Genomic DNA, 16,101 nt, shown 5'->3' on the forward strand with positions numbered 1-16,101 from the left:
ACCAGCATCACCTGTAAATGCTTTTCCAACAGTCTTGAAGGAATCCCACATATGCTGAGCACTTATTGGTTGCTTTTCCTTCACACTGTGGTCCAACTCATCCCAAACCATCACAATTGGGTTGATGTCAGGTGATTATGGAGGACAGGTCATCTGATGCAGCACTCCATCACTCTCCTTCTTGGTCAAATAGCCCTTACACAGCCTGGAGCTGTGTTGGGTCATTGTCCTGTTGGAAAACAAATGATAGTCCCACTAAGTCCAAAACAGATGGGATGGCGTATCACTGCAGAATGCTGTGGTTGCCATGCTGGTTAAGTGTGCCTTGAATTCTAAATAAATCACAGACTGTCACCAGCAAAGCATCCCCACACCATCACACCTCCTCCTCCATGCTTTACGGTGGGAACCACACATGCGGAGATCATCCGTTCACCTACTCTGCATCTCACCGCGGTTGGAAACAAAACTCTCAAATTTGGTTTTATCAGACCAAAGACATATTTCCGCCGATCTAATGTTTCTTGGCCCTAGCAAGTCTTCTGTATACCCCCTCTACCTTGTCACAACACAACTGATTGGCTCAAACGCATTAAGAAGGAAAGAAATTCCACAATTTAACTTTTAACAAGGCGCACCTGTTAATTGAAATGCATTCCAGGTGACTACATCATGAAGCTGGTTGAGATAATGCCAAGAGTGTGCAAAGCCATCATCAAGGCTAAGTAAGGGTGGCTACTTTGAAGAATCTAAAATCTATTTTTGGTTACTACATGATTTCACGTGTTATTTCATAGTTTTGATGTAGAAAATAGTAAAATAAAGAAAAACCCTGAAATGAGTAGGTGTGTCCAAACTTTGGATTGGTACTGTATGGATTATGTTGATCTGAAAATCTAGTTATGAATGTGTAATTTGTCTTGTTGTTCAGAGTGGAGCCAGACTTTTACAGTTGGTGCCAAATCCAGACCTAACCCTCTGGTGCGCATGCCCTCAGTGAGGTCCATAAAGTCCAGTGCCACAGAAAGCACTTCGGCCTCCTCCGACTCCAGTCAACGACAGGTCTCCATCAGAAGACCTAACTTGGGTGAGATTAAATTTTTCTGAAGGAAGAACCGTTGTGATTTAGTATTATTCTATGACTCCAATGATGACGTTCTAATGAGTGGTTAGAGCTCGAGTGCATGGTGTAGAAATATATTTTCTGCTTGTTTTCGGCAGACCTTGTGTATGAGAATAACTTGGCACTACCACTTGTCCAACACAACTCCACTCCTCTACCTCACAAGAGTGCCTCTTTCCCAGAGGAGGGGAACTGCGAGGGGCCCTCTTGGCAAGACGGATCTCACCCAAGACATCGGCTTCCCATTCCTTAAGACCTTTGAAATACGGCAAGGAGGAACACCTTAATTTGTGCTAAATGAATGAATAGAGAAACAAAGATTGTAACTTGTGCAATCTGAAATATCAGACAAGGCTTGGTTCTGTGTAACATGGCAGCTTTCGCTTTGACTCAATCTGGGACATGAATGCACTTGTATGATAAAGCAACATTTAGGACATAATATGAATGGTGTTTTTAATTTCTACTTACCTTGGAGCAAATTAAAATGAAGTTCTTTGTGATGATCTATCTGATGAATGATGTCCTGGCCATCTTCACTGATCTATTTATTGTACTGAAGGTGTGACAAATTAGACTAGTATGCATGTGTGCAATACAGACAATAAATTACATTGACTGCAATCTTTTTCTAATATCAGTATTTGTGTATCAAAGTTTTATGTGAGATGAAAAATACCAGTATGTGCTGACATGTGCCTGAAAAGTTGGGATGGGAGATTTTGTTGATCTGTGGTTAACGGGTGGTGCTCTCTACTGCCCCCTGCTGCCATGCATTATATGCACGGCCAGAGAGCAAGATGCGAAGTGAGAGGCTCCACACCTGTAAGAATCTGTCCATGTGAGAATACAGCGGTAAGCAGACCAACTAAGGATTCTTTGTATGAGAGTGTTGGATCTGATTTGATCAAATAGTTTTATAATGTTAAGGTAGTTACGAATGTACTGATACAAGTGGACACACGTGGCATCTTGGCAACTTTGACAAAAAGTTGTCTGCTGTGCACACGCGTATCTGCTCTCTCATTTGCTAGAATGTTCCCACATGATTTCGCCTCCTCCCACCTGCCGCCTGCCTTTCCGCCTTCTATTTATGGTGCATTACCGCCAATCCACATACTCCTCGACTTGTCTACAGTCGGTTGCTTACGCCCGACCACTCAAACGAGCCCAGACAATTGTTATCCCCATAATGCAACACACGTTGAAAGGCGGTGACCAACGATGGTCACGACTTGATAAAGTGATCCGCTCGAACGCGCCCAACGACTCCTATTTTTGAGGGACGAGACAAGACGATCTGTGTCATGGGCGTGTTCGAGGGGATCACTTTCACACACATACCAGCAACAGTACACCCATCATCATCAGTACTTTTAATCAAATATAAACAATTGTGAGTTTTATTAACTGAAAAATGTACAATTATTTGTAAGAGTAAAATACAACTCAGACAAAACAGAAGTCCAAACTCTCGTGGTATGGTAGTTGCATGGTAAGAAGGAAAACAAACTTTGCTCACTCAAAACTGTCTAACAAATAACGGAGCGCAGATGTTACACGCATTGCTGTTGATCCATCCATTTCTTTCACCACGCCCACTTTCAGACACACTCTAATGCTGCGTTCATAACCAAGTGGGAAAGTAGTATTTACTGGATAAATACACTTGAACAACTCTTCAACTGATAGACTAGTAATTATCATCCCTGAGCTCTGACTTCTCCCACCTCTGACGTCAACTACTAAGGAAATTACCTTGATAACAGTTTTCGGTAGTTAACTGCAACAACAAAACATTATTTATAAAAAACAATCTATTAATATAGTTTTTGAACACTATGATTTGTTTACAAACATGATAGCTGCACTTTGAGTTTATGCTTGACAAAGCTTGCTGGCCATTAGCCAATCAGAGTTTCTCAAGGAGTTCAAAGAACGTGGGCGCGTTCGAGTGATCACTTTTGTCAAGTCGGTGACCCTCAATGGTCACCACCTTTCAAAAGTGGGTTGCATTATGGGCATAAAAATTGTCCAACTTGCAACTACGTGATGACTGCATGAACTTTACAAAAATCATGTGATCAAAGGACATGCAGTTTTTGATGAAGTCGCCTTCAAGTAGCTGCAATTGCTTCTCACCAACTACACAATGCAGCCATCGCCTGCATTGTTGGAGGCACTATTTGTCAACCAATCATTAGGGTATTTCTGTTTGACCCACGTGAATGTGGCCAAAGACATGACTGAAACAGGAACCAACTTTACCACGGTTCTAAAGCTACAGGAGATATACATGAAAGTGATATTTGCGACCTCGCTTTAACAAATTCATCTTCCACGCACTATGTTTGCAGTTTGTGAGTGTGTAATAGGGGGGTATAGAAAAGTTTATTTCGACATTTATACAGAAACGTTTATAAACAATAGCAGCTATGTTGACATTGGCATTGGTTGATCTGAGCCTTGCTGTTGGAAAACCACCACAGTGTCCAACTTTACTCGACTTTCGTCTGCAGTCGGCTTCGTTAGGCGTACCACTAGAACTCACCCCGTGAATGCATTCAACTGGTATTTACGACTTCACAACTGGTAATTACCACCTTCCTACTTGGTTATGAATGCAGAATTCGTAAGCAGTTACCCATACTTGGATCATCTCGTCATTAGAGTATCACTGGCAAGATGTCCCAAGGATTCTGTTTAGACTCTTCCCACTCTGGTATGCGGCATGTTTAGAGTCATGGGTACCTGCATATGTGGAGTGTGTCTGAAAGTGGGCGTTGAGAAAGAAGTGGGAGGATCAACATAAGTGGGCATATGTATGGAAACCTAACAGCTAAATGTGAAGATTGGTTGCCACTCAAGACCATTTTCAGTGGCTGCTTGCTGCTTCCTTGTAGCATTTTAGCTTTTCCTAACCTTAACCTTATTCTCCTAACCTGCTAGGTTAGTTCTCCTAACCTGCCACATTAATTATCTTAACCGGCTACATTCATTCTCCTAACCGGCTACATTCATTCTCCTAACCTGCCAATTTAATTATGAACAGATAAAATTGCGCACACAGAAGAAGTCATGAGGATAATTTAGTTGCAAATGGCAGCCTGCAGTACCCCGGTCGGCTTTCAACTAGAGTTAATGCTTAGACGTTGCATGCATCAACCAATAGTTGCGTGCCACGTCAACGACTGTGTCACCGACTGACAGATTGCTATAACATATGTTGTGGCTAGCCGATACTTAAAATACCTATCCAGGCGTTGTAAGATCTGGCATGCGTCAGCAACACACGGGCAGAGGAATGCTCCCCATGTCTCCGTGAGACGCCATCTTAACCGACTTCATTTGGCTTCAATGCGCTATTGAGTCTCTGAATGAATGGTGTAAAGTGATCGATGGCTTTGTCCATTCATATATACAGTAGATGCGGTCCAATCGTGTTATTTCTACCCCCTCAGCCCTCACGCTAGCCACTTTCCCTCGGGGGAATCTGTGTTGAAACTGGATGCAGTGAGATTGCCATCTTAAGTGGCAGTCCAATTCATAAAAGTTGCCCCTTGGTCCTCGATTTAGCTTGAGGGAGCGAGTGAACAACTTTGATCGCCAAGTGTCAAATTAAATCAACACGCAACATTTTTTGGCATGTGAGACAAAATTATGATGCTAGCTAAAAATATACATATAGATGGCATTGATTTTTAGCAGAGGCAAATGGGAATATGAAACTCAGACTCATAGGAACCTATCAAACGTAGCTAGCTTCATAAACATAAAATATATTTGGAATAAATAACCAAACTATAAAACTAGCTAGCCAGCTATGGGTAACTGTAGCTAGCTACCTGACATGAGTACTAGCTACCATAGCTTGCTAGGTACATCAATAGCTTCAGGTTGGTTGTTTTTAGGCTCAATGTCAAGATTTCCAACATGGACTTTGCCTCTCAGATCAAGGCTCATTCGGATGTGACGATGTAAAACGTCATTCAAGGGCTGTCTTTTAAAAAAATGTATTTAACCTTTATTTAACTAGGCAAGTCAGTTAACCAGCCTACCCCAGCCAAACCCTAAACCGGACGACTCTGGGCCAATTGTGCGCCGCCCTATGGGACTCCCAATCACAGCCAGTTGTGATACAGCCTGGAAACGAGCCAGGGTCTGTAGTGACGAATCTAGCACTGAGATGTAGTGCCTTAGACGCTGTGCCACTCAGGAGCCTGTCTACTTCGCGTTTGGACCATAACCAGTAATTGCTTTGTCCATTGTTTTTACAGACTATTGCAATTACACATACCAACATCTTTGCCCATACAAAGTCATGAAAATCGCCATACTCCCGTTGCCTATAATGGGGGATCCTGTTTTCTGCAAACAATGCCTGCCTGCAGTACCACGGTCAGCCTTGAATTGCATGGCTTCATCAAATATGTTCTGGCTTCACTGAGAGGTAGTTGTTCTCCCCCTGGTGACGACACAGGTTTAGGTCATGGCTAGAAAGCCTCCAGCTTTTGTGAAATTTACGTCAAATTTCACTTTTCATAGCAGGTTAGGAGAATTAACGTAACAGATTAGGGTTACCTAAAATGCTTAATTTTTGTACGTAAAAAAAAAAACATTTGACGTTTTGAGTTGACAAAAGCTGGATCTGTTCTAACCTTGACTCGATGGGTTTATTACTACCAGAAGTTCTTCTTTGACACCGGAAGTGTATCTTCAATCATCGTTGGCGGCGGACCGTCAAAGCCAAAGGTAGCTGAGCTGGCTAATGTTTTAACGTTTAATTAGCTAACTAATCAATAATCCACATACAAAGAATTGATCTTCAAAGACAAGGATTGCTGCCCCTTGGCTCGTTATGTAACGTTATTTTCTAGTCGAATTCCTGGCAAAACACACAAAGCAGTGCTTGCTAACGTTAGCTAGTTAGCTAACTAGGCACCCTCGCTTGATTGTCAGCTAACGTTAACTTAGAAGCTACAATTTTTATAAATAAACAAAGCTAACTAGCCAGGTCCAGTCAATTGGCTAGATATTAGTAACGTTAGTGCTATAAAGATGTGTATAATATACTTTTCATTGTCTGATTTCAGATTGTCACGCAGCACCCATGGGCTACTAGCTAACATAGCTCACTCGTAAGCTAGCTAACGTTACTGTAGCTATACTGAACAAAAATATAAACGCAACATGTAAAGTCTTGATTTCATGAGCTGAAATAAAATATCCCAGAAATGTTACATACGCACAAAAAAACGTTTTTCTCTCATTTTGTGCTCAAATTTGTTTACTTCCCTGTTAGTGAGCATTTATCTTTTGCAAAGATAATCCATCCACATGATATGCGTAGCATATCAAGAAGCTGATTAAGCAGCATGATCATTACACAGGAGCACCTTGTGCTGGGGACAATAAAAGGCCACTCTAAAATGTGCAGTTTTGTCACACGGCACAATGCCACAGATGTTTTGAGGGAGTGTGCAATTGGCATGCTGACTGCAGGAATGTCCACCAGAGTTAATTTCTCTACCATAAGCCGCCTCCAACATCATTTTAGAGAATTTGGCAGTACGTCCAACCGGCCTCAAAACCGCAGACCAGGTGTAACCACGCCAGCCCTGGTCCTCCACTTCCAGATTCTTCACCTGCGGGATCGTCTTAGACCAGCCAACCCGGACAGCTGATGAAACTGAGGAGTGTTTCTGTCTGTAATAAAGCCCTTTTGTGGGGGAAAAACTCATTCTGGTTGGGTCATCCTGGTTCCAAGTGGGTGGGCGTATGTCCTCCCAGGCCCTCCCATGGCTGCACCCCTCTCTAGTCAGGTGAAATCGATAGATTAGGGCCTAATTTATTTATTTAAATTGACTGATTTCCTTATATGAAGTGTAACTCAGTAAAATTGTTGCATGTTGCGTTTATATTTTTGTTCAGTATAGATTTATAGCTAGTTCACTAACATTAGCTAACCAGCTAGCTGTCCACATAGCTTATCGACAGCTTGCTAGCTGCAACTCCTGACTTGACAGTTCACAAGTCTTACGTTTGTTTTATATTGTTAGCTGGCCGGTTGGCTGGCACACTATTCTAGCTGGCTGGCACACTATTCTAGCTGGCTGGCCGGTTGGCTGACTGGCCCACTATTCTAGCTGGCTGGCTGGCCCACTATTCTACCTAGTAGTGGCCCATTCAACAACAACACATGTCCTCGAAACAAGCAAGATCTTCAATGTATGTCCTTGTAACAACCTGTGTTTTCCTGTGTTGTTTAGATGAGTGGTGATACTGATGGAAATAAGGAGTTCCATGAGCAGCTCCGGCTGCAGCAGCTGTATGGCCAGAGACAGGGGGACGGAGCTGACCCTAACACCTTCGTGGACCCAGAGGATGGGACCATGTATGACTGGGACCACGACAAGAAAGCATGGTTTCCTAAAGTGTGTTACCTTCACGTCTTCTGCTTAGCTAAAACCTTACATTTCTATCTGCAACAACTGGATGTCGTAATACAAGGATGGGCAACTGGCGGACGGATGCGGCCTGCCTTTTGTAGGCTTGCGGACCAATTTCCCCCCCCTCCCCCAGAAAATGATATATATATATATATATATTTTAGGAACTCAGTCAGGTTCTCAACTGACAGTTGATAGTTAGAATAATAGAATTCACAAGGTGCAATTTCGAAATTTGCTTGTGCATCAGCAGTCATTCAATTAGCCCATGTCAGCAATTTTTTTTTTGATTGGTTAATTAGTCTAGCGGCCAGATATCTTAACGTGTTGTAAGCATGGTCGAATAACCGACCTTGGTGGGGCCCATTGATCATCAGTTTTCATATATAAAAACTGCAAACATTTTCCTCCATTTTATGACAAAATGTGTATAATTGTAGGAAATTAGCTGTAAAACAGCACATTTTTCTCTACGCCCCATAGCAAAATGTTTAGAATTGCGGGAAATGATGGGGGATGACCCCCGTGCCACTGCGGCCCCTCATGACGAGTTCAGATTTTGATGGCCCCCCACCCCCATCAAAGTTGCCCATCCCTGTTCTAATGTTATGTTTCTAGAACCTTTTAGAATTGCCACGACCCCCTGTCCGTTTTCATTGATCACCTTTTGGTTGTGAGATTATGTTGTGTGAAATGGTGGTTGGGCTAATTCTGGTCTTCTCGTCCAGATAACAGAGGACTTCCTTGCTGCGTATCAAGCTAACTACGGCTTCACAAAGGATGGGGAGCACGATCCAAATGCTGCGTGTGCACCTGACACGGGCACAACAGCCAAGCTAGAGGAGGGGAAGAAAGCCGAGAAGCGCACTGACACGGAACAGCCGAAAGATGGCAAGAAGGAGAAAGGAGAGAAAAGGAAGGCAGATACCGCAGGTACAGGATGTTTTACAGACATGTGTTTAGCATGAAATCGATATGTGACTTGGTGTATCCTCAAAGGGAATACTCAAACAAATATCATTGTCTTTGCAGCCTGGTTTGATGTGGAAACCGACAAGAATACCAATGTGTACGTGTCAGGTAAGTCTCCCTTCTCTGGATATGGCTACCAGAACTAAGTTCAAATACCATTTACTGTATTTTGAATACAGTACTTTCAAATACATTTCAAAACAATTATTTAGACAAAGTTTATTTTGAAAATACAAGTAGTTGAATATTGGAATGTATTTGCAGGGCTCCAGACGAACATTTTCTCCTGGTACCACTAAGTTTTTGGTGGCACCATGCCCCAATGTTTTTTGCAGCGTCGCGCGTTAGAAAACGTGTAATCATCATATAAAGTTATTCACAGTGCTTTATTAAAAAGTGTAATAGACTAATGAGATGGTATTCAGTAAATAAGTTGTTTTATTTTAACATGTTGTGATTCTAAATATTTAGATGTGCAACTTAATCCAGTTAATGTCATGAATTGTGGGTTGACAGTTTGCTTTTGTTGTTATATTTTACTGTTAAAATAGGCCTCCAGAATGTTCTTTAAAAAAAAAAATGTTTTGCCTGCATCTACACCTATTCATTCAAGGGTTTTTCTTTATTTTTTATATTTTCTAAATTGTAGAATAATAGTGAAGACATCAAAACTATGAAATAACACATATGGAATCATGTAGTAACCAAAAATGTGTTAAACAAAAAAAATGTGTGAAAATAAAGAAACACCCTTGAATGAGTAGGTGTTCTAAAACTTTTGACCGGTAATGTATGTGCGCTAATATCAAAGGCTAATTCACGACCTGAGTAAATGGAAACTCAAAACACGTTAGCGAAATCGCTAGCTCTAATTATAATGCCCGCTGCTAGTAGCCATGCATTCGGCCTATGCAATCGTAATGGCTGATGCCCATTTTGCGCGCTCCGTATCTCAAAGCCATATCAAATATGTTGGTTGTAAAATAGTTGCTATTGAGCTCAACATTGAGAGTTGAAAAAACATTTTATACCTATAGAAATCTGAGAACCTCCTCTCTTCAACCGTGACAACAGGATAGCTGTGTTTTACACGCAGTTGGATTTTAAAATGTTTTTACAAAATTACCTCGGAGCATTCCCCTCGGAGCATTTTCGGCTATGCTTTGGCCAGTGTATTTGAAAATACTCAAATACACCGAAAATAGGAAATATAAATATTTAAATACACGTGTATTTTGAACCCAGATCTGATGGCTACCAACACAACTTTCAGTCAGGGAAGTTATTTTCTATGCCTCAGGTCTTCCACCGGACATCACCACGGAGGAGTTTGTTGAGGTCATGTCTAAGTGTGGCATTGTTATGAGGGACCCCATCTCTGAGGAGTACAAAGTCAAACTCTACAGGGACGGCCAGGGGAACCAGAAAGGCGACGGACTCTGCTGTTACTTAAAGGTGAGTGCTCTGGGCTTAGCGTTGTCATGGTTCGTTGTGTGTGTTTTGGTCTTACGAGGAGTGTAATCGAGACGATTAGTGTTCTCCCGTTAGAGGGGGAAACGTCTGGGTGGATCTCTCTGTTGCTATGCGTCTATTTCCATGAGAGGATGTGTGTATGTAGTGTGGCGTGTGTGGCGTTTCCATTCAGCGTGCATCTCCTTTTCTCCCTCCCTTGCAGAAGGAGTCTGTAGCCCTGGCTGAGCGACTGATTGACGAGTCAGAGATCAGGGGGTATCAGCTCCACGTGGAGGCTGCCAGGTTCGAGCTCAAGGGTCAGTACGACGCCAGTAAGAAGAAGAAGAAGAGCAAGGATTATCGCAAGAGGATGAAGGCACAGCAGAAGTATGACCCGTCGTGCCAAAATTCTGTAACTGGAATTGGAATAGCTCAATGCTTCTGGGCATTAGGTGTCCCTTTAATTGGCTTTTGTGTGGCTCATCTCTCACCATTGATCTGACTGATAGGCAGCTGGACTGGAGGCCAGAGAAGAAAGGGGAGGCGCGCATGAGGCATGAACGCGTGCTCATCATCCAGAACATGTTCCACCCCAGTGACTTTGAGGTGAGCAAATACCTCTCACTCACTCACTCACGACCGACCGACCGACCACAAAGAGCTGGTGTGAATAGATATAGATGACTGGTGTGAGGACAGCAAATACCCCCAGTTGCAATGAGTCGTTTAAACTGATTGTTAAGGGATTTAAATGTTTAAATGTAATGATTAAATAATTCTACCCTGAAACTTAACTATTAGGGATATGGTCTATATAGCATGTAGAATGAGTAACTAAAGGGTTAAGCCTAAGTCTAACGAGGTTGGACTAGGATAAGAGAGGAATGGGTGTCTGTGTGTTTAAGTAAACACCAAGAACTGTTCAACTGTGGTTGACCTGCCCTAGCTTGAACTCTGAGGGTTTATGATATGAGAGGGAGTCCCCCTCAAGGTTTACCTAATCTCAGAGGAATGGAACTGTCGGCTGGGTAATGATCTACAGTGTTAAGGGATCTGGGGCCTTCATGTTTGTGTGTATGTGTGTGCGTAAATACGGAGCCTGGTATATAATGATGTCTCTGTACAATGAACTTCAGAACGCCCTCGTGAATAAACACTTCTGATTCCTGTAAGCTGGGCCTCCGTCTGTTTGATTCAACCAGAATCTCACACATTCCGGGTGGCAGACAGTATTTTTAATTGAAGTTAACATTGAGAACATAATTCTCCTAACACTGATTTAGACTCCTTCCTATCGACAGCGCTGGGGTATTTTAGGGAGTCAGGCTTGAGTCTTTCTCCGTAAGAGATCAGGAATCGTTGTGTTCTAGTTTCACATCCCAACACTTCACCTCCAGTCCTTTTCTGCGCTGTAGTAAACCTGTGTACTGTATCTCTGTCCCACAGGAAGACCCCCTGGTGTTAAATGAGTACCGAGACGACCTCCGGACTGAATGTGAGAAATTTGGTCAGGTGAAGAAGGTCATCATTTTTGATGTAAGTGCCTACTGATGAGAATCAGCTCACTTCATTTCTGTCACTCTGGTATATGGCCAATATACCACGGTTAACCTCTATGGGCTAGGTGGGACGCTAGCTTGCCACCCGTGGTGCACTCCATCAACAGCAGGTGCATTTCAAGAGCGGCAAATTTGAATCCAAATAAATGTCAAAATTCAAATTTTTCAAACATACAACTATTTTACACCCTTTGAAAGATAAACATCTCCTTAATCTAACCACGTTTTACGATTTCAAAAAGGTTTTACGGCGAAAGCATAAATTTAGAGTATGTTAGGACTACATTTACAAGAGTTGTGTGTAATGTTTTGTCAATTCAAAGACAGGGTCACCAAAACCATAAAACCAGCTAAAATGATGCACTAACCTTTTACAATCTCCATCAGATGACACTCCTAGGACATTATGTTAGACAATGCATGCATTTTTAGTTCTATCAAGTTCATATTTATATCCAAAAACAGCGTTTTACTATGGCATTGATGTTGAGGAAATCGTTTCCCTCCAATAACCGGCAGTCAAGTCAGCGTCACAAATTAAATAATTAAAATTAGAAAACATTGGTAAAATATTATATTGTCATTTAAAGAATTATAGATTTACATCTCTTGAACGCAATCAACTTGCCAGATTTAAAAATAACCTTACTGGGAAATCACACTTTGCAATAATCTGAGCACTGCGCCCAGAAAAATACGCGTTGCGATACAGACTAGACGTCATGTTGGGGAGATCTAAAATCGAAAATACTATGTAAATAATCCATTACCTTTGATTCTCTTCATCAGATGTCACTTCCAGGTATCACAGGTCCATAACGAATGTAGTTTTGTTCAAAAAAGCTCATCATTTATGTCCAAAAATCTCCGTCTTGTTAGCACATGATCTAAGCCAGCCGGACTTCTCGTCATGAACGAGGGGAAAAAATATATTTACGTTCGTTCAAACATGTCAAACGTTGTATAGCATAAATCATTAGGGCCTTTTTTAACCAGAACATGAATAATATTCAAGGTGGACGAATGCATACTCTTTTATAACGTATTGGAACGAGGGTACCCAACATGAACTCGCGCGCCAGGTGTCTAATGGGACATCATCGTTCCATGGCTCTTGTTCGGTCAGATCTCCCTTCAGAAGACTCAAAACACTTTGTAAAGGCTGGTGACATCTAGTGGAAGCAATAGGAAGTGCCAAAATATTCCTCAGCCCCTGTGTTTTTCAATGGGATAGGTTTAAAGGTAATACAACACATCAGGTATCCACTTCCTGTCAGAAAATGTCTCAGGGTTTTGCCTGCCAAATGAGTTCTGTTATACTCACAGACACCATTCAAACAGTTTTAGAAACTTTAGAGTGTTTTCTATCCATATATAATAAGTATATGCATATTCTAGTTACTGGGTAGGATTAGTAACCAGATTAAATCGGGTACATTTTTTTTATCCAGACGTGCAAATGCTGCCCCCTAGCCCTAACAGGTTAAGGGGTGTTCTTAGGCACAGCCCTTAGCCGTGGTATATTGGCTATATATCACAAACCCCCGAGGTGCCTTATTACTATCATAAACTGGTTACCAACGTAATTAGAGCAGTTAAAATATTTTTTGTCATACTTGTGGTATACGGGCTGATAAACCACGGCTCGAAGCCAATCAGCATTCAGGGCTCAAACCATCCAGTTTATAAAGCAAAATAACACACTCCAAAATCCGAAACATGTCCTCCGTAAGGTGTCAATTGGGAACCATATCTTTAGTGTTCTGAGAGTAGCCATGTTTCTATCCAACCATTTTTATGCAGTGAATGACCTGTTGCATAAAACAAACTCACAGCAGGCCTGATGGAAACAGCAAATTGTTGGTAAACTTTCCTGAATGTTGACAACATAAAATATATTCTATATGGGTGGGTCGTTTTCTGTCATTGAGATAATGCAACAAATGGTAGTGGAAATGCTTTTGTGTGTCTAAATCGAGATATTTTGTCGAAGTAAACTTGGAGTCAAGCTAGCTCTGTTGTGTTCTCCTCCCACTACTACGACGTGGATAACCGTGGAGGTTATTAGGTTATGGAGTTGAACAGACTGAAGTAAGTCATGGCGACAGGGTGGTGAAGGACTGCGTCTTCATGTCACCGGCGTATTTGTATGCTGGTGACATGATGATCGGTGCCTCGCTGTCACGTAGGCAACCATGTCAAAAATCCAATAGGAACACTTCAAACTTTTTAAATGGATCAATAAAAGTTTTATGCGACAGAGTGTTTTGCCACATGTGACATCACTGTGTACCGCTTTTTATTCGCAACCAGTAAGTTAGACGGAAACACCGCCGGTGGGGAAATTTCGCATTCAAATCTTTTGGTAATTGGAGGGAAACCTAGCTAGTGACATGGTCCTATGTCTTCCATAGAGACATCCTGATGGAGTGGCCTCGGTGGCCTTCAAAGAGCCAGAGGATGCAGATGTGTGTCAAATAGCGCTGGACGGTCGCTGGTTTGGCGGCAAGAAGTTATCAGCACAGCTGTGGGATGGATCCACTGACTACCAGGTAAGAACCGTGCTGGTGCAGCATCAGAAGCTGCTACGGCCCACATGTCAGCACAGATGGGGCTCATGAGGAGGCAGCGACAGGTAGTACCGTTGTTAGGTCCCTATCACATTAAAGTTACGAGAGGCTTAAATACCTCGTCGGTTGTTTCCGGAACATAGCGACCACCTCTGTTAATGTACCAGAGTGAAAATAACTGTTGACGCGTGTCTGTCTATAGGTGGAGGAAACCACGAGGGAGCGAGAGGAGAGACTGAAAGGCTGGGCAGCCTACCTAGAGGGTGGGAGCAAGGGGCCTGCACCGCCGGGGGCACCGCCAGGGAGTACAGAGGGACCAACCACAACCACAGAGGAGTCATCCAGCAAGGCAGAGGGACCTGTGACGGAGCCCTCCAACTCTCAGAGCCAGGAAGCAGGAGCAAAGGCAGCAGTAGACCCTGGGGTGGAACCAAAGACCTCTGAGGACGCAGAAGTAAGTTCCACTGACAGCAGCCTGGCAGGAAGTGATGAAGAAGACACGTAGACAGACACACAGACATCACTGTACATCTCCTTGTGTTCAGCATATAAAAGGACAGTCTTGCCTGACGTCTGCTAAACTGCCCCCACACCTTGTTTGATTGGTGGAAAGTGACACACTGAGGAATAAGGCTATTGGGATGGAAATACTCTGTTGCGTACATAGTGATGAATAAAAAAAAAAGTTATTTGTATATTTTCGATTCTTTCCCTCCACAATGATCTGTTTTATTGATTGACCTCAATAATTTAAACATCACTTTTATGTCTTTTATACTAGGAATTTGTGTAATGAACTAAATGGTCTTGGTCTTGGTTTGAATACTCTGGGAATGGAAACACAGTTAGGGACCAAGCTTTGGAGAGGTCTTAAACTGAAAGGATTTACATCCATGTTTTTCCATTGTCTCTCTTGAATATAGCAGTGAACTCGATTTCAACCTTAAAGCTAAAACTCCATCCTGTCTTGTCATGATTTGTTTTGAGATGGAAAATAAACGCAACGTTACCAATGGCAACCATGCATGGCATTGTGTGTAATCTTTCACCCATGCTATTGATTTCTGTGTAGTTATTGCCATGAGGCACTAGACTTGTTTTGTGTGTGTGAAAAGTCTCATGAACAAAATACAATGAGAGTTGTGGAATGTTAGAAAGGGCAGGAAGTAGTGGAAGTGTTTCTGGCAGTGTTGAGGTATCAGCCTGTGTGGGAGGGAGAGCCAGATATCAGTCTACTCTCCTGGTAGCAGGCTGGCTGTACTGAAGGCGGGTTCACTTGGTATAAGGCCACCAACACCTCCAGCTTCCAGACGAGCTCACGTGCAGCCTCTTAATAACGTGCCCTAATGCGCTGTCATGCCAATAGCCATTGTCTTTCACACACAAAATGCTGCTGCCCCCATCCTCTAACTTTAACAGATTGTCCATCTCCAAGTAATGTTTAAAAAAAATAATAATAATCTTAAATGGATAAATAGCCTGAGAAGCCGGACGTCCGCGTCATAATGCCCCTCCATTGTGTGTAGATGGGAAGCGTGTTGGGTGAGACTGAACGGGAGATCTGTGGTTGTATCCACGCCCTCAAGTCTAAGAATGGCGACCAGTTAGCGTGGAGGCGAGGAACGCCTCAATAGTTTGGATTAGAGGTGTTGTGCCCACAAGCTTAGTAAAGAAACGAGAGGGGAACGAAGTGTAAAACGGGGTTTCCTTTTCCTCCCGCACACTGCCCTCAGACCCAGTCGGGAGGGTGACAATTCTGACGCCTGCAGGTGCCTAATTGTCAGTTATTTCGTCGTGCTCTGTCCACGTCAAATGGAAGTGGAGAATTCGTGACTGTCAGACGAGAACTACAGTGCATTCGGAAAGTATTCTGACCCATTGACTTTTTCCACATTTTGTTAAGTTACAACTTTATTCTAAAATATATATTTTTTAAACGTTCTCATCCATCTACACACAATACCTCATAATGATAA

At 42.5% G+C, this 16,101-nt stretch overlaps 1 protein-coding gene across 1 annotated transcript; it reads left to right on the plus strand.

The window, feature by feature from the left end:
• Nucleotides 1-5,753: 5,753 nt before the first annotated feature.
• On the plus strand, nucleotides 5,754-15,144 carry htatsf1 (HIV-1 Tat specific factor 1). Its single transcript, XM_014196024.3, has 10 exons — nucleotides 5,754-5,875; nucleotides 7,393-7,557; nucleotides 8,301-8,505; nucleotides 8,605-8,652; nucleotides 9,845-9,999; nucleotides 10,220-10,383; nucleotides 10,506-10,602; nucleotides 11,443-11,532; nucleotides 13,970-14,107; nucleotides 14,328-15,144. Exons 2-10 carry the CDS (start codon nucleotides 7,393-7,395, stop codon nucleotides 14,628-14,630), a joined length of 1,365 nt encoding a protein of 454 aa, XP_014051499.1. The 5' UTR covers nucleotides 5,754-5,875; the 3' UTR covers nucleotides 14,631-15,144.
• The last annotated feature ends 957 nt before the right edge of the window (nucleotides 15,145-16,101 follow it).

The sequence above is a fragment of the Salmo salar genome, chromosome 04 (genome assembly GCF_965601325.2).
Source record: "Salmo salar chromosome 04, fSalSal1, whole genome shotgun sequence".
In the NCBI taxonomy this organism is placed as follows: domain Eukaryota; kingdom Metazoa; phylum Chordata; class Actinopteri; order Salmoniformes; family Salmonidae; genus Salmo; species Salmo salar.

What these genes read in the sequence shown, in the direction of transcription:
- htatsf1 (XM_014196024.3), top strand. Translation starts at nt 7,393, where the DNA reads ATGAGTGGTGATACTGATGGAAATAAGGAGTTCCATGAGCAGCTCCGG. An exon ending in AGAAGGTCATCATTTTTGAT is followed by an intron (nt 11,533 to 13,969) that starts GTAAGTGCCTAC and finishes TGTCTTCCATAG; the next exon opens with AGACATCCTGATGGAGTGGC. An exon ending in ATGGATCCACTGACTACCAG is followed by an intron (nt 14,108 to 14,327) that starts GTAAGAACCGTG and finishes GTCTGTCTATAG; the next exon opens with GTGGAGGAAACCACGAGGGA.